This window comes from Tachyglossus aculeatus, chromosome X4 (assembly GCF_015852505.1).
Source record: "Tachyglossus aculeatus isolate mTacAcu1 chromosome X4, mTacAcu1.pri, whole genome shotgun sequence".
Classification (NCBI taxonomy): domain Eukaryota; kingdom Metazoa; phylum Chordata; class Mammalia; order Monotremata; family Tachyglossidae; genus Tachyglossus; species Tachyglossus aculeatus.
The window spans coordinates 28319855-28342569 of NC_052098.1; the positions used below are offsets into that span (position 1 = coordinate 28319855).

General features: G+C 40.5%; 1 protein-coding gene across 1 annotated transcript in view; it reads left to right on the forward strand.

Annotated features, from left to right (window-relative positions):
- ADAMTSL1 (ADAMTS like 1) overlaps positions 1–22715 on the forward strand; it is a 714148-nt gene that overhangs the window by 503243 nt on the left and 188190 nt on the right. The window contains exon 6 of the mRNA XM_038769612.1: positions 15815–15941. Within this exon, the coding sequence (XP_038625540.1) occupies positions 15815–15941 (127 nt within the window). The remainder of the gene's footprint in view (positions 1–15814; positions 15942–22715) is intronic.

Sequence of the window (22715 nt, forward strand, 5' to 3'; positions counted from 1 at the left end):
CCCTACAGTTTAACATAGACACTGTGCTGCAGTTACTTAGGACATAATGAGTTTTGTATCTTACATATTCTTACATACAGTTTGAAATGTGTTACGTCTCCGCCCACCTACTTGCTTGTACACCCACTGCCCCAATGGGAATGTGACTGGTGGAAGCAAGACAGTCAGTGGCATTTACTAAACCACTAGCACTCTAATCAATTCCTTCATCTGGGTTCTCGGCCTTGAAGTCTTCATGACTGGACAGAAGTTTATCCGTCATACACAACAAGACAGTCCATCATCATGAGTTCAGTACTCTGTGAATGTCATTGTCAATGATCTCTTCATTCCCACAAATCCACCCTGTACCCAACCTCAAATTTGAGAGGTTCAAACCCATTAGGGGACCCAAGCCTACCCAAAGTCTCCATTCCCTATGTACAACACATCTGAATTTTCTCCCATGATACCTATAAAGAGAGTTCACTTGGACCCCACAAAGATACCTTTCTCATCAACTCCTCTTTGGCAAACAGGGCTACCCCATCACAGAAGGCCCCATTGCATCAGACACTATCAATTTCAGAAGAAATCCATGATGTTGTCCCTCTGCCCTCTCAGCAAATTCCCAAGTCTCAAGAGGGGCCCTGTTTTAAAGTGTGTGTAAGTCATATGTAAATTTGGGATTGCGTGATTAGTTGAAAAGTAATCTGGTAGCCTTATCCACCAGGGAACTGACCATAAAAATATTTTGTTGCAGGGGAGGGCAACCTTGAGTGTATGTGAATTCCTTCTTCCAATGTGTATTAAGTTTGTATCTGTAATGCTGCACAGACCTTTTTCCAAGGTTCTCCAAACAAGCAACATCTGTCTATGCATGCAATTCCTATGACCCCTCCTTCAATCACCACCCTCAATATGCACTTTTTTTTACCTGTATATAATATCAGTATGTGATTCACATATAAATTAAGGTATTTTGTATTCAGCTTGTAGAAGTCAAATAGTTCTGTCCATCACTTGTCTTGACTGCATCAGTGCTGCCTATCTTAGATTGACTGCTCCTAAGAAGGCAAGGAATGTAACTTTGTAACACATCTAGCACTGCAATGCCTTCAAAGGGTCAGTTAATATATTATTTTTGATTATAATAATGCTTGATGCCTTATGCAAAATGTAACCAGAAATGACAAATGTAGACATGCCTTAAGAGATTTGTGCCTATTAAGAACAGACTCTAATGAAAATTGCACCCCTATGCAAATGATTTCACTAAGAGGACTGAAAAATTGCATTATGAAAGGTTTTTTTTCCCTTTCCACAATCTCAGACCCATATTTTCCTTAAAGGTTGCTTTCTTCAGATAAGAACTGGTCCACATTTTTATTAGTCCTTTTGGGTCACTTGACTCTTTTCTTTGCTTCTCTTTCCCTTTTGCTTCCTTATTCTGTATGTGTTTCTCTATCTCCATTTAGCTTTGCCCTTTCCATTCTCTAAGTACTGTTTGGGAATATTTTCTTTGAGAATGCTTTCTTTCTTCTTCCCCTTCCACCTTCCCCCAGATAAGGTCAAAAATTAGTAAATACATTCCTTAGTTCAGTATATCATATAATAGATCCTAGTAGATTGTTCTGTCTGCATTTTTGATGGCATGCTATCATATGTAGTGTTAAATTAGGGCTATAGTTTTTATGGAAATAGAAGTAATTGCAGCTGCCATGAAATGTTTTGAAAAGACTGGGATGGGAACCTTCCTTCCTTCCTTCCTAAAGTTCAGGGTAATAGGGCAATGTTTTCTTTAGGGGATTATTTTTGCAAAGTATGTTTCAAAATCCCACACTAAAACAACAAAATGTGGTAAGAACCCAGAAGGCAGAATATCTACACTGGCTGCTATATTGTAATAGCATTCACTATTGGCTCTGGACTATCTCTGTGTTGTGTATTTATCCTGTGAAAGGTGAGCCTGATGAAAGGAAGTCAAACTACTTTGTGACTAATCCAGGTAGACAAGTAATGGAAAGAGTTTACCGTCTTTCCCCTTCAAAAACGTTACCGGTGCAAGATTAATTTTCTCTCTTCAACCAAAGGATCACCAGTTTCTTGAAGAATTCCTAGGATGTTCTTCTGGAGCTGCGTAAAAGTCTCAGGTTTTCAGGCCAGGAGAAATCTGATTTAGAGGAATATTAGACTTGGAATCAGCTTCCCGCTTGCATTTGAGTACCAGATCAGTCTTTTGAGTTCACTCAGCATTTGGCTAGGGGCTTGGAAAGAAACTAGTGTTCCTCCAGTCACTGACTGCTCTGCTGTTGGTCTAATGGAAAGAGCACTACTCTGGAAATCAGGAGACCTGTGTTTCTAGAGCTGGGTTCTACCTGGATCTGGCTAATGTGGGCCAAGATTGTGCATGCAATTTGCAATATGATGTACCCCGTCTACCTACTTACTCGCTGAAATTCCTGTTCCAATGAAAACATTACTGGCAAGAACTAGGGCCTGTGAATGGTGTTGCACAAGCCACTAGCACTGTAATTAATTCCTCTGCAAATGTTTTCAGTCCCGAAGCCTTAGGACTGAGGCTCACCCAGCATTCCTGCGGGAGAGTCTTCATCATCATTATCATCATGAACAACAATCTCTAGCTGCCACTCAAATCTCCCTTTCTCTATAAACCTTCTGTCTGTACAGAATTCTATCCCCATCATTCTTTATCCCAACTCTACCTTTAACTTGGGCACAATACCAAAACGTGGAGACATGATTATCTAAAGTAATTGAGATTAAGGATAGTTCACATGATTCAGATAACCATAGTAAACTGGGTTTGTCTTTCTCTGACAAGCCTACTCACATTTTCATATCTATCCCAATGTACTCTCAATAATCTTAATTTGATTGAGCTTTCAAAATAAGACACATTGGGTAACCCATGTTTGAATAGTAATCTTTTCATTGTTAGCTACTTGATTACATGTCCCTACATATTTGTGTGTCTGTGCACATACAGATCAGAAGCTCTTTTTATGAATCAATTTGAGACTCATCTGTCTTGTCTCTCCCTGTAGATTGTGTATAGAGCATACACAATAATGTTGATGATAAGGTAGAACGTTAAGGGATTTTGGGTTTAGATAATCTTAGAATGCACCAAATACTTAATACTTGGGTCACTGAACATTTCAATCCATCACAGAGAAGTAGCATGGCTTAATGGAAAGAGCACGGGCTTGGGAGTCAGATGTCGTGGGTTCTAATCCCAGCTCTGCCACTTATCATGTGTGTGGCTCTGGGCAAGTCACTTAACTTCTCTGTGCCTCAGTGCTCTCACCTGTAAAATGGAGATTAAAACTGTAAGCCCCACGTGGGACAACCTGATTACCTTGTATCAACCCCAGCACTTAGAACAGAGCTTTGCACATAATGATAATAATAATAATAATGGCATTTATTAAGCTCTTACTATGTGCAAAGCACTGTTTTAAGTGCTGGGGAGCTTACAAGGTGATCAGGTTGTCCCATGGGGGGCTCACAGTCTTAATCCCCATTTTACAGATGAGGTAACTGAGGCATAGAGAAGTTAAGTGACTTGCCCAAAGTCACACAGCTGACAATTGGTGGAGCCGGGATTTGAACCCATGACCTCTGATTCCAAACTCCATGCTCTTTCCACTGAGCCACGCTGATTCTAGTAAGCACTTAACAAATACCATAATAATTATTATTATTATATTGAGCACTGACTGTGTGCAAAGCACTGTACTAGGCTTTTGGGAGAGTACAGTATAGCAGGGCATGTTCCTTGCTCATAAGGAGCTTAGAGTCTAGAAGGGTAGACAGATATTAACATAAATAAATAAATTACGTATAGGTACATGAATGCTGTGGGACTGAGAGTGGAGTGAATAAAAGGTGCAAATCCAAGTGCAAGGGTGATGCAGAAGGGAGTGAGAGAAGATGAATTAAGGGCTTAGTCAGGGAAGGCCTCTTGGAGATGTGCATTTAATAAGGCTTTGAAGGAGGGGAAAGTAGTGGTCTGTCAGATGTGAATGGGGAGGGAGTTCCAGGTCAGAGGCAAGTTGTGGGTAAGAGGTTGGTGGCGAGACAGACAAGATCAAGGTACAGTGAGTAGGTGTGCAGGCTGGGTTGCAGTAGGAAATCAGAGAGGTGATGTAGGAGGGGGCAAGTTGATTGAGTGCTTTTAAGCAGGAGTTTCTGTTCGATGTGGAAGCAGATGGTCAACCACTGGAAGTTCTTGAGGAGTGGGGAAACATGGACCTAACAGTTTTGTAGAAAAATGATCAAGGCAGTAGTGAAGTGTAGACTGGAGTGGAGAAAGACAGGAGGCAAGGAGGTCAGCAAGGAGGCTGATGCAGTAGTCTAGCTAGTAGTCTAGGATAAGTGTTTGGATGGAGTGGAGAGAGCAGATTTTAGCAATGTTGTAAAGGTTGAACCAACAGGATTTGGTGACAGATTGAATATGTGGGTTGAATGAAAGAGATAGGTCGATGATAATGTCAAGTTAACAGGCTTGTGAGGATGGCGGTGCTGTTTACAGTCATGGGAAAGTCAGGGGAAGAGCAAAGTTTGGGTGGGAAGATGAGGAGTTCTCTTTTGGACATGTTAAGTTTGAGGTGTCAAAGGGACATCCAAGTAGTGATGTCCTAAAGGTAACTGGAAATGTGAGCCTGCAGAGAAGGAGAAAGATCATGGCTAGAGATGTTGATTTGGGAATCATCCACATAGAGAGGGTAGTTGAAGCCATGGGAGCAAATGAGTTCTCCAAGGGAGTGGGTGTAAATGGAGAATAGAGGGGACCCAGAGATGAGCCTTGCGAGACTCCCAGAGTTATGGAGTGGGAGGCAGAGGAGGAGCCTGGTAAAGAGACTGAGAATGAATGGCCAGAAAGATAGGGAGAACCAAGAGAAGACTGTCAGTGAAGCCAAGATTTAATTATGTTTCCATGACAAGGGGGTGGTTCAAAGTGTTGAAGGGAGCTGAGAGATCGAGGAGGATTAGAATGAAGTAGAGGCCATTTGATTCGGCAAGAAGGAGATCATTGGTGACCTTTGAGAGGGTAGTTTCAGTTGAGTGAAAGGGTTGGAAGCCGGATTGGAGGGGGTCAAAGAGAGAATTGGAGAGGAAGTGGAGGCAGCAGGTATATTATTAGTGGGTTTAGCAGCTTTGAAGGATGCATTCCTCATGCCAGAACTCTTAAATTACTCACAGCAAGTTTACTCTGTCTTCAAAAAAAAAAGTGCTTTCTAGCATTTCAGTGTGAAAATGGGAAGGAGGGGGGAACAGGGGGACAGCAATTTTCTTACATTTACAGATGGTCATTTTCCACACAGTGCCTGTTTTAGAAATCTTTTTTTAAGGTCCCTTTTGTAAACATTTAATCAAGATTAAACACACTCTATTACTGAAATGCAGTTATAATTTACATCTAAACTGAAGTTCTAATCTTATTTAAGAGCTTTTCTCCACCGCTAAACTGTAAACTTCTTGAAGGCAGTCCTTGTACTTCATATGGCAATTTACTTCACTTATTCCTTCCCTCTGTTCTTCTATGCCAGCTGCTTCTGTTGATATTTTCCTCTCATTTCCAGGTAATGACAGAATTTGTTTGGAAACCAAATTCAGAGTATAAGCATTTCAAAGCAGTCATATATATCAGGGATTTCATTCTCCCTTTTTCAGGGATCCTTTTGGACTCTTGAAAAAAAATAATAATTCAGTAACAGTCCACAACTGGTACTTTCCTTAACTCTGTGTATCAACCCAATGCTAAACAGTGAATGAAATGATACATTTGATGCCTCTAATAGTCATTCATCTTGATTGGTTTTTTTTTTTCAATGAGTTGTAATCATAAACACTACTTCACAGCCTTCCAGGTAGAATTTGGCTTTACTACTTTAGGTAAACCTCTGTAGTGTTTGCCTGACTAGAGAAGGGGAAGGAGGATCTGTTGGTTTATTTCTCTTTTTTTTTCCTTTTTATAATTATTGGATCTCTTTACTATTTGTTATCTTAAGTATTGCTTTAGTTCACCATTCTATTTTAGCTACACTAAACATACCTCAGGCCTAGGTGGTGCAAAGCATGCCATCTAATCTCGTTCTCTTGCTTTGTAAGTTAAACATCTTTCCAGTGCTGCCCACACTATCTTATTTTTGTGGAGCATTCAAAGTCATGATTTCAAAATAGCTCACATTATGCTGTGTTAAAGTGCATTAATCCATGGGCAGGAATTGGGTGGGTGGGTCAGAGAGCTGAGATCTGGCCCCTCATAGCTGCTGCAGAAGGTGGGAAGCAGGTGGAAACAATAGAAATAATAATAATGATGGCATTTGTTAAGCACTTACTATGTGCCAAGCACTGTTCTAAGCGCTGGGGGGGATACAAGGTGATCACGTTGTCCCACATGGGGCTCACAGTCTTAATCCCCATTTTACAGATGAGGTAACTGAGGCTCAGAGAAGTTAAGTGACTTACCCAAGATCACACAGCAGACATGTGGTGGAGCCAGGATTAGAACCCATGACCTCTGACTCCCAAGCCCGTGCTCTTTCCACTGTGCCACGCTGCTTCAGAAATGAAAGGAGGAGACCAGGAGCAACAGTTACTTTATTTAGGCCAGCAACAAAGATGATGACTTTTGCTGATGGGTGCTCTAGGGGAACTGGGAAAACTCTTAGGGTAGGGTACCTTCATTCCTTTTTACATGTGTGGATGATGGGGTGCTTTTCCTTACTGCATGGATTTAAAATACTCTGGCTGTTGAACTGACTGTATTCTAGGACTCTATTATTCTGGATCCTGTCTTGCCATTTGATGTTCAGTTTGATTTGCAGGTCACTAATCTCACTAATGAAATGTTATTTCTATGGTAGGTCTACATCTCAAAGCCATATAGGATGTTGTATACCAGTATAGCTTTACAGACTTTCAATTTAGTATGAAACTTGTTTCCCTATTGTTACCAACTCTAGACAGAATTTAGTGAGAGCATTAGGTTCTTTGAGGCAAATGAAGAGTCTGTGGAGATAATGAAGGGCATAACTATATAGATCAAAAGGAGAGCAAAGGAAATAGAACAGGATGTTGAACAAGAAGAAAGAGAATGGGTATGGTATCCCCATTTTACAGATGAGATAACGGGTACAGAGAAGTGAAGTGACTTGCTGAAGGTCACAAAGCAGACACATAGCAGAGGGGGGATTAGAACCCAGGTCCTCTGACTCCCAAGCTAATGCTCCTTTTACAAGCCAATGCTACTCCTCACTCACAGTCAATCCTAAAACCAAGGCACTTCTTCTGAGCACACTTTTAAGAACCCTGATGAAGGTGAGAAGAGCTCTTTGGGAGGCGATTGTTGCATGTCCTTTCCTCATCCCTTTGACTTAATAATTGTGGTATTTGTTAAGCACTTACTATATGCCAGTCACTGTACTGAGCGCTGGGGTAGATACAAGGTTGTCAGGTTGGACACAGTCCCTGTGCCACACGGGGCTCACAGTCTTAACCCCATTTTACAGATGAGGTAACGGAGGCACAGAGAAGTGAAGTGACTTGCCCGAGGACACACAGCAGATATGTGGTGGAGCCGGGATTAGAACCCATGACCTTCTGACTCCCAGGCCCATGTTCTATCTACTACTCCATGCTGCTTCATACTACTTCTTCCTCCCTCAATTCTCTTCCTGACACACACAGACACATTTAGCATACATCCCCTCATTCTTCTGTAGTACATAATCCAGATAACACACCATATTATTTAATGAACTTTTTTGAGTGATAGTACAGTCTCTCTGGTGTTTTGAACAAGGAAATGCAAATTGCTGCATGTTATTTCTCAGAGTCACAGCTTGGTTTGTCTGACTGGTGTCAGAATGACTGCTTTGTGATGTCTCAGAGTATGGACACATTCCAGTAGGATCTGCATTTGTGCCTGGGTAGCAGACCAGCTGTTATTCCTTATTTCAACAAAAGAGTCTTGTGTTTGAGTAGAAACTATGTACTGTATGCCCAGCAGCAGAAAGGAGTCTGAGTGGTGATGTCATAGTATAGCATGATGTCACCACAGTTCACAAAGAATTACAGTTAATGCCATATGAAGTGAGGCCAAATTCAGCACTCTCCCTCTTGGGCACTTCACAGATTGGGAGACAGAAACAATGCCAGGGGTCAGACTTTTGTATAATTTTGTTTCGCATTCTCCAGAAACCCTAATTTTTGAAGTGGCAGGAGGGAGAAGGCAGGCTGTTGAAGCAAAGTTTCCTGACCATCTGGTGAGAATAGATATGTGTGTGTTTGTGCATGTGTGCACATGCACATTCACATCTCCATTATATTAAATACATGCAGTTTCTGCTGGGACTGTTCCATTGAAAAAAGTGAGAAATCCCCTTCTCCAAATCTGGGTTTGAAAGTGATTAGGTGAGGCAAGAATAAAGAAATTGGGCTACAGGCATATAAGAATTTTAACAATCATTAATATACCATAACTTCCTGTTATTGATACTCAGAGTCTGATGGATTCATCGTTTACTAGGAAACTGGAATGTTATTAACAATCTTGTTATAGCCTTCCTGACACTGCCCCAAACCTCCCACTTGTTTTTGTGGGCACCTGGAGAAAGGGCTAGGAAATTGTCCTCAACTTCTATCACAGGTTAGATAGAAGTACCTAAGGTACTTTTTTTTTTTAAAAAAAAGGGGGGGAACCTTAGGTAAAACCAATCCCATAAAACCAAGTATCCCCTACTGTAAAAGACTGACATGAGTGGGAGAAGTGAACTAAACCCCCAAATTAAAAGTGTAAAAATAGATCCCAAAGCTATTTTTTTCTTTCACAATAGAAACTTTCTCTTCCTGTGCCCATTAGCCTGCAGGGTCTATTTCTCATTTAGGTGGTTACCATTGTTATAGATGGGAGATGCTTACAGAATTCTTTGAAACCAGAGAGCAAGCTCTCAATTCCAGACACTTGTGCCTTTGCCCATGGGCTAAATCCAAGGTGAGCCTGGTTTCATTAGTAATGATGGTGAATCCAAGAGAAGGTTCCTTTGAAGACTTTTGCCTTGGGAAAGAGGGAAATATTTTCCAGTTTGCAAATTTTCGGTCTCTTAGGCTGTGAATCCCATGCAGGACAGGAACTGTGTCCAATATGATTATTTTATATCTACCCCGGAGCATGGCATAGTCTTGACCCATAGTAAGCATTTAATAAATATTATCAGTACTATTACTATCAATTCTAGGGTTTTTCAATGTACTTGTATGTCTGTACATATACATAGAGGAGCAACATGGCTGAGTGGAAAGAGCACAGGCCTGGGAATCAGGGTACCAGGGTTCTAATCCAGGTTCTACCGGTTTCCTGCTCTGAAACCTTGGGAAAATCAGTTAACTTCTCTGTGCCTCAGTTTCCTGATCAGTCTGACTTGATACTCTTGTATCTACCCCAGTGCTTAGAATAGTGCTTGACATAGAGAAAGCACTAAGCAATTACTATATAAATGATAACAATACAATAACGATATCTTCTTATTCTCCAATGAGCTGAAATGTACTAACCCTAAAAAAGGTGGACAGAATCTCAAATGATATGGATGAGCAAAGAACAGTTAGAAAGGTTGGCAGTGCAAACAGTAATCAGAAATGGGATAACTGAAGGTTCAGAAAGATGGTAACACCAAGAAGAAGAAATGAACACATCCAGGCCCTGTAGCTGAAAAATGCAATAGTGCAACAAGGGACAGAATTTGTGTGAACACATTGTAGAAAGGATTGTCAATGGCATGTTGATTTTATCTGTCACACTCATGATGATAAATTTCATCATCAGTAGCATTATCTTCCAACACCCTGCATGTATGCATTCTGTCTTCTGTGTGTGTGTGTATGTACATATATGTATGTATTCATCTTTCTATTTTTTATGATCCATGGATGCCATTAAATCTAATATCCCTATGGCTTAACAGTCAGGAATTGCATATTAAATTGGATTTTTTCCCCCTGTAGCATTCAAATTGAAAGGTATGGCTACACAACAAAGTGTTTACCATTTAAAACACAAAACTAAACAAGTCCCACATATACAAAGACACATCTGCTTATTCAAGGCAACTTCAAAACCACAATGTCCAGGATGCTCACTTTCTCCGCTTCTTGCCCTTGCTTCTGACCTTGGGGAAGCTCCTGGACATGTTCTGTCTTCTTAACACTGGAGTAGATACAAGTTCATCAGGTAGGACACAGTTCCTCACAGTCTAAGTAGGAGAAAGAACAAATATTGAATCACCTACTGTCAAGTGAAAGTTCTGGATATGTATTATTGCCATATAACACATAGTGAAGTACCTTGGGGTCATCCTTGACTGCTCACTATATTTTAACTGTCAAATTCAATCTGTTGCCTGTTCTAGCTATATGACATTTCTTGAATCTGCCTCTCCCCGCCAGACAGCTACCAGCCTATTCCAACTCTAACCTTATCATGGTTAGACTATTGCATCAATCTCCTCACTAATTTCCCTGCCTTCAGCCTTTTCCCCACTTAAAACTGTATTGCACAGATCATCATCTTGCAGCAGTGCTCAGCACAGATCACTACATTTTTCATTTCCCTCTGCATCAACAAAAAATTAGTTTCAAGGCACTCCACCTTCTCTGCCTATCTTACATATCTGCTCACTTCACCCTGCTCTCTCTCTCTCTCTCTCTCTCTCTCTCTCTCTCTCTCTCTCTCTCTCTCTCTCTCTCTCTCTCTCTCTCTCTCTCTCTCTCCCCCCCCCTCCCCCCAAACTCACCTTATAGCTCTCTCTCATGACTCTCCAGCCTTGGAACTTCCTTCTTCAAATCTGAGAAACCACAATTCTCCCCATGTTCAAAGCTCTCCTAAAATCCCAACTCCTCCAGCAATACTTCCCAAATTAAATCTCAATATCTAGGACATACAATTATTTATTCCCATATTCAGCACTTGCCTATATATGTTTATTAAAATGCAAATATGATTATTCATTCTGATTTTTCTACTGGTAAATATTTTTAAGTGTTTCTTCCCTATTACCATTTAAACTCCTTCTGGGCTCTTCTTTCTGATGTACTTTCCCAAGCACTTAGACTAATACATCATACCCAGGGGGCACTCAATAAATACTGTTACAATTACTGGGTCCAATGATCGCTATTCTGTGGGTGAGCAGCCCGTAGTTTTTGTATATCAAATATGCTTTAAGGTATTTAGTGCTGGCCTGGGGGCGTGGTAAAGCTTGAATCAGATTTGTAGAATTAGTCTCACCACATACTTTTTTTCTCCAGGTTGAAGATGGAGAGTTTTGAAATCTTCATATTACTTAGTGTTTATAGGTGGGGACAGATTTGCACATAGTCTGGCACACCTATGACCTGGGATTGATTATTTCATCCCTGTGGACACCCTGTCTCAAACATTTTATAGATAACATCTCTCATCTGTTGTTCAAACTGTGGCAACACTTCTGCTTTTCCAACTACCTGGTCCTGCCAGGCCCCACTTTCCAGCTTGATGAAGTGAGGCTTCCTAGGTAGTGTTTATTTTCATTTGCTTGTCACCTAGCTTTGCAACTCCATTCCTGGGTGAAGAAGAATTTACCAAATCATGTCTTCACCTTTTGCAATGCAAGGATGGAGAAACTGAGGGGAGCCATTTTAAACCTGGTCACCATTCCCCTATACCAAACCATCCCACTTGAGCATATCTCTGAGACGTTCTAATTCCATAGTGGGGCATATTTATATTCTGGTCAGTTTGTTCTCTTGCCTCAAGGATCTTCCTTTCTTACCAATTACGCTATAAATATATTTCATTCTAGTCTTGGGTTCTGCCTTTTGGGTTTGGCTCAGCAAAGTGAGGGAGAGAATCCATCTCAGTTCATGCAAGTGGCCTTCAGACTAAAATCCAACATGGAATCTTTATCATAAAATTGAGCCATTGAGCCTCAGGCCAAAGGACGATACTGTTTGAGCCAACTTGGATTACCTGTTATTTTTCTTAATTTTTATCTAGCTTTTTTCCCCCATTATCCCTGTAGTATGCACTGATATAAAATTAAGAAAAATCAGCTTAATAGTGTTCACTACTACAGGATGGCATGCCATGAAACCTTGGTGATTTTGTGTGTTACAAAAAAAATATACAGTGAGCAGTTAAATTTTGGCCAATTTTTGATTAGCTGGAGCATACAAAAATTAAGATCCTTATCACATTTTCTGCAGTAGCTGCTGTTTTTTTCAGTCTCTTGAGATTTATGTTTCTTTTTATACTTTTGCTACACTTGGCTCACCTCTGAAGGACAGCCAACTCTGAGGTGACTTTACAAGATACATATAAATCATTATCCAGTATAGGAAGTGAGAAATCTCACTTCTGGGTTGAAAACTAGAGGGCAAATCATATTAACCAACTTGGACACACTATTTGGTCAGCTCCCATCTCGAAAAATACAGTATAAAAGTTAATGGCCAAGAGGGATTAGGATCTCACCTTGGTGTTTCAGCTTACACAAATATGTCTGGTGGCAGAAAGCTCTGGACTTCAAAGACATTTCATCGACAGCGAGAAAAAGTGAGTTTTTGTAATTCCCTCATGTCCAAGTTTGTGACTTTCATTGCTCTCCATCTTAGTTCTCTTCCACTTCATACAGAAGCACAGATATTCAGTCTGAGGTCTTGATCCTTTTGGCTGGACTGATCAATCTGCAACTACCTCATTCTTAGTATATTAAATGTTCTGCTGTCCACCCACCTGCTCTCATTCTCCCATGCCAGCTCTTAGGTACAAACATGTTTGCACTTGCGAATAGATAGATGCAAGGATTCACATGGACTGCTAAATGAACCCCATATGAATTTGACACAATTATCCCACCCCTCAAAGTTGATTAGTAGAGAAAAAGAGGCTATCCTTATACTTACACTAAATGCAGTTGGATAAAAATGCCCAACTTAGAAGCATCCTGATGTGTTTTAAAATTGGGTGACTTTGACCTAAACCACTTATCAAAGGCAAAGCTTTGAGCACCTCTTGCTCCAATCCATCGATCAATCAGTGGTGTTTTATTGAGTGCTTATGGTGTACAGAACACTGCACTCAGCACTTGGGGGAGTACAATATTACAGAGTTGGTAGACACATTCCTTGCCCACAGTGAGCTGAGAGTGGGTTGAAAACCAAGTGCCAAAAGGGAACAGATCCAAGTGCAAGGATCTGTGTGCTGTTGGATCAAGCTCCAACACTTACAGTCTTTCTAGAAGTCTTCTCTTAAAATATAGCCATGTCTCCATCACCCTCTTGAATTGATTTCTTTTTCACTGAGAAGCACTGCACATCTCTTTCTATATTTAATTAATTTAGTCCTAATATAATCCCAAAAAGGAAAATGTCAAATTCAGCCACTGTGCAGCCGATTCTTATGAAGCAGGACTTTATTTAAAAAACAAGTTAAACAAAGTCCAGTTAGAACTAAATTCGTTTATTTCCTAGGGTTCATAAATGGGAGTATAGGGATCACGTTAATGTTTGAGTGAGTTCTATTTTTATTAACTATTCCTAGCATGACTGTTTTTTGAGAACGTTATAAAGATGAATTGCTCTTTTCTTAACTTGACTTTTGGCTCATCTGAAACATTTAGAATCAGAGAGGTACGTATATAGGGATTTGTTTTAATTCCATTAGACACATTACAGTCTATCAAAGAACAGTATAACCCACATATAATGGCTCAGTGGAAAGAGCACGGGCTTGGGAGTCAGAGGTCATGGGTTCTAATTCCGACTCCGCCACTTGTCAGCTGTGTGACTTTGGGCAAGTCACAACTTCTCTGTGCCTCAGTTCCCTCATCTGTAAAATGGGGATTAAGACTGTGAGCCCCACATGGGACAACCTTGATGACCTTGTATCCACCCCAGCACTTAGAACAGTGCTTGGCACACAGTAAGCGCTTAACAAATACCAACATTATTATTATTATTATTACATTCTCAGAGAGCGTTTAACTCTTTGAGAAATCAAAGGTTCCTATAATTTGGAATGATTTCAGATGGGCTTTAAATACTTTAGAGAATATGGATATTCAAAGTTTATTAGTCATTTTGTCCCCAGAGGGAAAGTGATTGCTAGCTTCAGAGGCAACATTCCAGCTTCTTCAGTAGAGCAAAGAGGGCAGCAGTCTGGCAACAGGGCACAGGACAGTGATTTGACTAGCCAGCAGCCTCTATTCACCCAATAAATCAGGATAGTACTAGTCTAACACATTATCCAGTGAAAAAAAACTTTACAACTGTGATGGAGCTATTATTTTGCCATCTGTTCAAAAGATGTTTCTTTAAAAATTAAAAAAATTACCCACTACATTTGTTTAAATGCAGCCATATACAACAGAATTCCAAATAAATTATATTTTTTAAATTTACTAAAACACATGTTTGCAATTATTAAGAAAGGCCAAGAAGAGGGAAATTAAACCACAAAGAAAGGTCAGATTGAGTCAAATTTTGAAAGGTGAGAATGGGGATGTTGTCAGGACAGGCTTTTTCCCCTCAAAAGGAGAACTCATTGTGTCAGAAACAGAGTACTAAAGGCTTCTGTGCTGTTTTTCATGTCACTTACTTGTCCTAGGTGGATCTATGAGGATGCATTGAAAAAAAAGTGATACAGAAAACAATGACCTCGTTTTGTAAACTGGCCCAAAATTCCAGTTTGGGTTGGATTTGGATGATTGAAAATGAGATGAGAGGGAATAATAAACCTTATTTTGTCTCCAAAGCTTTATCAAACTGGAATTGAGCCCAGTTCTTCCACTGGCTAAATTGACACCCAGTAATAAGTTTGGCTCTTCAGTAGGAACTTGAACTCTGCAACTAGGAAGTTTTGTCAATTGCTTGCATTCATTCATTCATTCATTCAATCAATCATATTCTAGACTGTGAGCTTGTTGTTGGGTAGGGACCGTCTCTATATGTTGCCAATTAGTACTTCCCAAGTGCTTAGTATAGTGCTCTGCACACAATAAGTGCTCAATAAATACGATTGAATGAATGTATTATGCATTTACTGTGTGCAGACACTGTACAAAGCACTTAGGAAAGTACAATACAGCAGTAAACAGTGACATTTCCTGACCCCAACAAGTTCACAGTCAAGCTCACAGTTGCATATATTGTGTATTCACTGTGGCAATGCATAAATGATCTCCTGGAGGTCAGAAATACTATCTGATTTACTGGCAAGGAGTGCATTTTAGATACGGAGATGAAGAGTCCATCCCAAATTTGACCTGTGAAAATGAACTTCATTAAATGTGCAACAGATTAACGGTCTTTACAATTTATCAGAGAGGTTTTTCCTAAATTCACAGAATATTGTTTTGTGTTTTGCCACATAACACATTGTTCAACGTGCTGCAATGCTTTTTAAATTACCTATTATGATTTGCACATCTGCCTAGAAATCTAATTTCACTTTTCTGCCTTCCTTTTTTGGTTTTGTTTTAGTATATAAGTGGTCTGTGGGATTTGTATTGAAAAAGATTGGAATCCTGTGTTCAAATATGGGTTACGATAATCTCCAAAAAGAGTCCTTTTGTCTTTTCCCATGAACTGCAAAAGCCTTTAGCACAGTCCTGCTACGTCTCTAGCTCTGGAGTTCAGTTCAGACTCTGTAGTATTTTACAGGCCTCCAGTGACGATGTGTGAGCAATTTAGCCGTAATTAGTCCCAGGGTTGGGTCTCACAGTCAGGAGGTGCTCAGTTTGAACTGCACATCTTTCTTTTTTGGCAGATCGTTGGCTGTGATCACCAGCTTGGAAGCACCGTCAAAGAAGACAACTGCGGCATCTGCAAAGGAGATGGATCCACCTGCCGGCTGGTGAGGGGGCAGTATAAAGCTCAGCTCTCAGCCACCAAACGTAAGACTCGAGCTTACCACTTAAATGGTGGTGGAAGAAAACACGCTCTGTAGCCCTAATGAGCTTGTATACGTGTTTTTTTTTTGTTTGCTGTTTTTAATGGTTTTTGTTAGGCACCTGCTATGTGTCAAGCATTGTAATAATAATGATGGTATTTGTTAAGCGCTTACTATGTGCCAAGCACTGTTCTAAACACTGGGGTGGATACAAGGTTGTCAGGTTGTCCCATGTGGGGCTCACAGTCTTATTCCCCATTTTACAGATGAGGTAACTGTGGCAAAGAGAAGTTAAGTGACTTGCCCAAAGTCACACAGCTGACAAATGGTGGAGCTGGGATTAGTACCCATGACCTCTGACTCCCAAGCCCATGCTCTTTCCACTAAGCCACGCTTCTTCTCTTGTACTGAGCTCTGGGGTAGTCACGAGGTAACCAGGTCGGACACAGTACCTGTCCCACTTGGGATTCAGTCTATAAACCTTTTCCCCTAGTTTATTGGTCATAAGAGTAATGTAAGAACAAAACTGAAATCAAAATATAAAATGAGACTACAAGGTATTCTGCAGAAAGTTGTTTTTCTTGGTATTCTGGAGGGCAGATGTAAAAGTCACTGGTTCTGTGCATTCATTCATTCATTCAGTTGTATTTATTGAGCGCTTACTAAGCGCTTGGAAAGTACAATTAGGCAACAGATAGAGACAATCCCTACCCAACAACGGGCTCACAGTCTAGAAGACTGTGCAAAGCACATAGTAACAATTAGGTCTTTAACTCTGCACCAATCCTGATTTTACTATATACGTGGGAAAGCTGTGTAAGATATGTATATATGTTTAACAGAGTGAAGAAATCTGATAAGGTGGATCCAATAATCTTTCTTCCTGGAAGTTTTTAAAGGGTAAAGGATGCTATATCTTTCTGTTGTACTTGAACACCATATCACATGAGTTTCTTTGGAAGTATAATGAATCAGATTTACAGTCTAAAACTACAGTAAAACCTTATTATAAAACTAAAGAGATTAATTTGAGGAGATATTGATATATTGTATAGGACATCCTTTATACAAATTATTTTTTAAATGTGTTCAACTACATAGTGCGTTGATGGGATGAACAATGAACTTTTTTTGTGAGATAGTTTCTCTTATGAAGGAATTCCTTAGTTGGCAGTTTAACTGAATTTTGTTTTTCCTTTCAAGGTCCATGAACCTAGTATGTAATAATCCTCTTGTAGCTATATCTACTTTGATATAGCTTCTCACCTATCTCAAACATAAGCAATACCATTACTGGGTCAGATCAGTAGTCCATCAATCAATCAATGGTGTTTATTGAGAGCTTACTATGTGCAGAGCACAGTACTAAGCTCTTGGGAGAGTACAATGGCCCAGTATTCTGTCTGTGATAGTGGCAACAGGATGCTTGGAAGAACCACGTGAAGGATGTTCTCCTTGACAATGAACCAACTTTAAGAGTATGCTGTCCAACATCCCTAAATTTTCCCTTCTAAATCCCGATCTTCTAGTAACCCATTACTGGTCACATATCCATGAATGTATCTAGGCGCTCATGAACTTATAGAGCATTTCTTCTGGCAAATTTCCATATGCTTACACCCCACTCTGTGAACAAGAGGGGTTTTTTTGCTTGTTTTTAAACTATCACCTTCAAGCATCAATGGGTGTCATTTCATTTTGGAGCTGTGGGATTTGGGGAACAACAATTCTGTGTTTTAACAGTCCACACTCTTCTTGATTATATGCACTTCAATCCTGCCCCCTATCAGTCTACATCTTTTCAGAATGAAAGGTCTTAACTAATTAAGCTGCTATAAAAGTTACTCTATTCCCTTGATCATCCTGGTTGCCCTTTTCTGTACCGTATCCAGATATTTCTTTTATAGATATATAGTATTTGTTAAGCACTTACTATTTACTACTGTACTAAGTGCTGGAGTAGATACAAACTAATCAGTTTGGAAACAGTCCATGTCCCACATGGAGCTCACAGTTTTTATCCCCAAGACCCATCATGTCTTTCTTTAAGATCTAGTAACCAAAACTACACACAATGTTCCAGGTACAGGTGTAATATATGGTCTCATACAGTGGCAAAATTATGCCTTGTGTTTTTTCTTCTATCCCCTTCCTGTTGATGGCTTTTTTGGCTACTTCCAAAATGAAAAGAATGGTCAGTAATGCCTGAGATCTGTTTTCCAAGTTATACACTGATAACTCTGAGCCCATCACCATGGGCTTGTTTCCCCTAAATCTATTACCTTGCATTTGCTCACACTGGAGTTAATCTGCATTTTTTCAGCACCATCACTCAGTTTTATGAGGTCTTTCTGAGTTAATCCCCATCTTCATGACATTTCATCAACCAGAAGAGCTTAGTGTAATCTGCAAAGATGAAGATTTTACGGTTCACTCCCTCTTCCAACTCATCTACACTTCCCCATACTGAAAAGGAACTATTTATCCCAGCACTTTGTTGCTTATCTTTTAGCTAGTTTGCGTTTTAGCAGTAAGGAATGAGGAGAATGCAGGGGAGCCCCTAAAACAATATCTAGTGAGTGCTCTTTTGGATGGAAGGAGGTATGATTTTTCTGGTGGGAGTGGAGGTAAGAAGGGCTTGCTTGGGGCACCAGTCTATAGGGCATATTAAATTTGGTGAGAAAGGGAGACTATCAACTGAAAATCAAAGAGCAGAGATTCAGAACCCTGAGAACCACTCCAGTGGAAAAGAGAACAATGAAGTGGATTTTGATACAGCAGATCATGTCCACATCCATAGGAAATCACATCTAATAATAATAATGATGGCATTTGTTGAACGCTTACTATGTGCAAAGCACTGTTCTATGCGCTGGGGAGGTTACATGGTGATAAGGTTGTCCCACGTGGGGCTCACAGTCTTAATCCCCATTTTACAGTTAAGGTAACTGAGACACAGAGACGTGATGTGACTTGCCCAAAGTCACACAGCTAACAATTGCCGGAGCCGTGATTTGAACCTCTGTCTCCAAAGCCCATGCTCTTTCCACTGAGCCACCTTGCTAAGACTGGGTAATCAGAACAGTAACAATAGCTTCCTTTATTTGTACAAGAGAAACTCAAAACAAGAGGAGGAAAAGTATATATGTTTATATGCAAAATAAAATTGGGTGTGAAGTATCTGAAAATGTTTGAATAATAAGGCAAGATCCTTTGGAAAGGATGGGTTTGTTTAAAAACATGTGGTTTGATGCATTTACAGGTACTCAGTAATTACAGAACACTGAAATTCAAGTTTCCATAATTGTAATTTTTTACTGTAGAGCATGGGCTCATTACCCGAGAACCTTCATTAGGCTTTTATGAGGCTGGTTAAACTTTGTACAATAGATCTTTATTGAATTTTGAGTCATCTCTACTTCTAAATGATTATTTTTGAAGGTGGGAAAATGTTCTTTCTTCCCTGTCCATTCTCACCTCCCCACCCCACATAGAGGAGCCTGAACCCCCATTGAAGTTCTCTACTTATGTTCATGTTATGTTCACCTAGGAGGTGATTTGTGGGTTTTGACTCACAAATCTCTGGGGCAAAGACACAGAAGCTAAAAAGGAACAAAAGTAAACCGAATAGGGAATCAGATGCCACCTTTGGTTCAGTAAATCCCTCAATTAAATGCACCCCAGTGAAGACCTACAGGGAGCAAATGAGATAATACAAAACCTGTCAATTGCATGTAATAATACTATGATCTATTTACCTTAGCACTATATGTGTCTCATGACAAAGTGATTTATGTCACCAGAACATAGCATATGCATAAAGCCCACCACAATCTATAGCAGATGCTGAACCAGCACACTCGTTTATATTTTATCCACTCCAAAAGAACTCCCACCCTATATTTACAAACTGAGAAGTGACCCGTGGGCAGTTTGGAGATTATAGTGCTTTGTGAATCCTAACATATAAATATGTAGCTCTCCATTCCAAGAGATTTTGGAAGCGCTCTTCTCTGTCCTCTTCTTGTGTTCTGCCAAAAGTCACCCAAAGTGGTTTGTTTTCTCAAAACCTCAAGCACATTTGTGTTCCCCACATTGAACTCATTTTCTTTCTGAACTTTTATCCAATATTTTTCTCCTAGAGCTAGTCACAGGGGAATAAAATAAAAGGGAGGGTGGAGAAGTGAGGTGGTGGAAAGTGCCAAAGAAAAAAAGTGGTTTGGATTGCTTTTAAAATGTTATCACTCGCTGTGGAAAAACCTACCTCATTACAGTATTTATAGATATAGTAGTTCTGTCCCATAAGTGCTAACAGCAGAAACACAGACTGGTAAAAGGAGATATGCCCCTCCTACTGATACCCTATCTTGCTACTTTTCCCGTCCCCCTCAAAAAAAATTAGAACTACATAAAATTTAGATCACATGGTTGGCCTCTGACTGTTGGGATTCAATGTCAGCTCCTTGCATGCTCTTCTAAAGTACACAGCAATATAACAGACACATTCCCTGCCCACAACGAGCTTACAGTGTAGGGTGGGGGGCCAGCGAGTTCACCCCATTCTTCCACAGCACGGGATTTTGCTCTGGGTTTGCCTGGGACTGTCGGAAGAACATTCCCTATCTGGAAGTGCATTCCCTATCTGGAAGCGCACGAGGCATCCCGGGTCAAGGTACAGGTACAGGTACAGGAAGACAGCACTACCCCTGAGACAGAACCGAGTGTGTCTTTAAACTCAAATGCTTTGGAAACATTAATATGCGTTTCTTAGAGCAACATGCATTTAGCTTTAATTCTATTTGTTCTGACAACTTTGACACCTGTCTACATATTTTGTTGTCTGTCTCCCCCTTCTAGACTATGAGCCCCTTGATGGGTAGGGACCGTCTCTATATGTTGCCGACTTGTACTTCCCAAGTGCTTAGTACAGTGCTCTGCACACAGTAAGCGCTCAATAAATATGATTGAATATATTTTCCTAATACCTGCCCTCAGATTGACTGCTTTTGAACAGCGAAATCTGTGGTTGGTGTGGCACTTGAAATGTTTGTGTTCCCTATTGAAGCAGAACACCGAAGGCCTCTTTGTATGATTTACATTTGTCTTGAGGTCTTCAGTCAACCCTCACCCCCGCCCCACCCGCCAAAGACAGATTCCTACTGTGTCATATACTGTGTCCAATATCTATGGCTGCTTTCGTTTTAGTGGCACTCCTGGGATCTTTTTATAATAATAACAATAATAATAATAATAATAATAATAATAATAGCATTTATTAAGGGCTTACTATGTGCAAAGCACTATTCTAAGTGCTGGGGAGGTTACAAGGTGATCAGGTTGTCCCATGGGGGGCTCACAGTCTTAATCCCCATTTTACAGATGAGGTAACTGAGGCACAGAGAAGTTAAGTGACTTGCCCAAAGTCACACAGCTAATAATTGACGGAGCTGGGATTTGAACCCATGACCTCTGACTCCAAAGCCCATGCTCTTTCCACTGAGACATGCTGCTTCTCTGAAATTGATTTGATTTTGAAATTGATTTGTCAAGAAATATGCTTCAGGAATGGAAAATGGCACTACCAATGACAGAAATTGACTGTTGCTAGGCATAATTCATTCCTATAAATTTTAGCCAGGCAATTGGAATGAACAGAGCAGCCTCGAAGCTGGAGTTGGCCACCAAACGGTGTTCCCACTGTCAGTCGTTCACCAGAGTTTCAGCTCTGAATGGCTCATCCTTACCTGTCAATTCACAGGGAGGGGTGGGCCTTCAAGATTGGGTGCCCTGGAGGGGGAAGCAAGTCATCTTCACTGGAAATTACCCAGGTTCTCACTTTTAGCAGCATGCCTCCACTTAGATAGGCCAGGACATGCCATTGAGAGCGGAGCCCCTAGGCTTTTCACTGTGGTAGACTCCTGTTAACCTTATTCTCCTCTAGAGGGAAATTCCTATCACTTGGTAGAATACGATCTACCATGATAAAGAGTTCAAGAGTTAAAGGTCAATCAATCAATCATATTTACTGAGTGCTTATTGTGTGCAGAGCACTGTGCTAAACTCTTGGGAGAATACAGTATAGCAGTATGACAGACACATTCCTTTCCTACAACGAGTTTACAGGGTCCCTCTGCCAGTGGCATTAGGCACCTCTACTCTGACTCTACAGCCTTGTGAACAATGAGACTGATATCATGCAGGCCATTGAGGTGAACTCTCTTTCCATCACATGAGATTTTTGAGGTTCCGCTTGTATTTTAAAGGAAGGAGAGCACACTCGTACTCAAGTACTACAGCAAAGAAATGGTGCATGCTCATTACAACTGACCCACTGCAGCCATTGGCATTGACTTGAGAGAGAAGCTGTGACCTTTTGAAGAACTTACTGACAATTAGGAAGTGGTTTCAGTGGTTACAAGAATATAGGACACACTGAAACAGGAGAGAACCAGAGCCCGGGCTTTGGAGTCAGAGGTCATGGGTTCGAATCCCAGCACAGCCACATGTCTGCTGTGTGACCTTGGGCAAATCACTGAACTTCTCTGAGCCTCAGTTACCTCATCTGTAAAATGGGGATTAAGACTGTGAGCCCCACGTGGGACAACCTGATCACTTTGTATCCCCCCAAGCGCTTAGAACAGTGCTTTGCATATAGTAAGCGCTTAAATGCCAACATCATCATCATCAGAGGAGGAGAATCATATATCCATTCATTCAATCAATTGTATTTATTAAGCACTTACTGTGTGCAAAGCACTATACTAATTGCTGTAGCAAT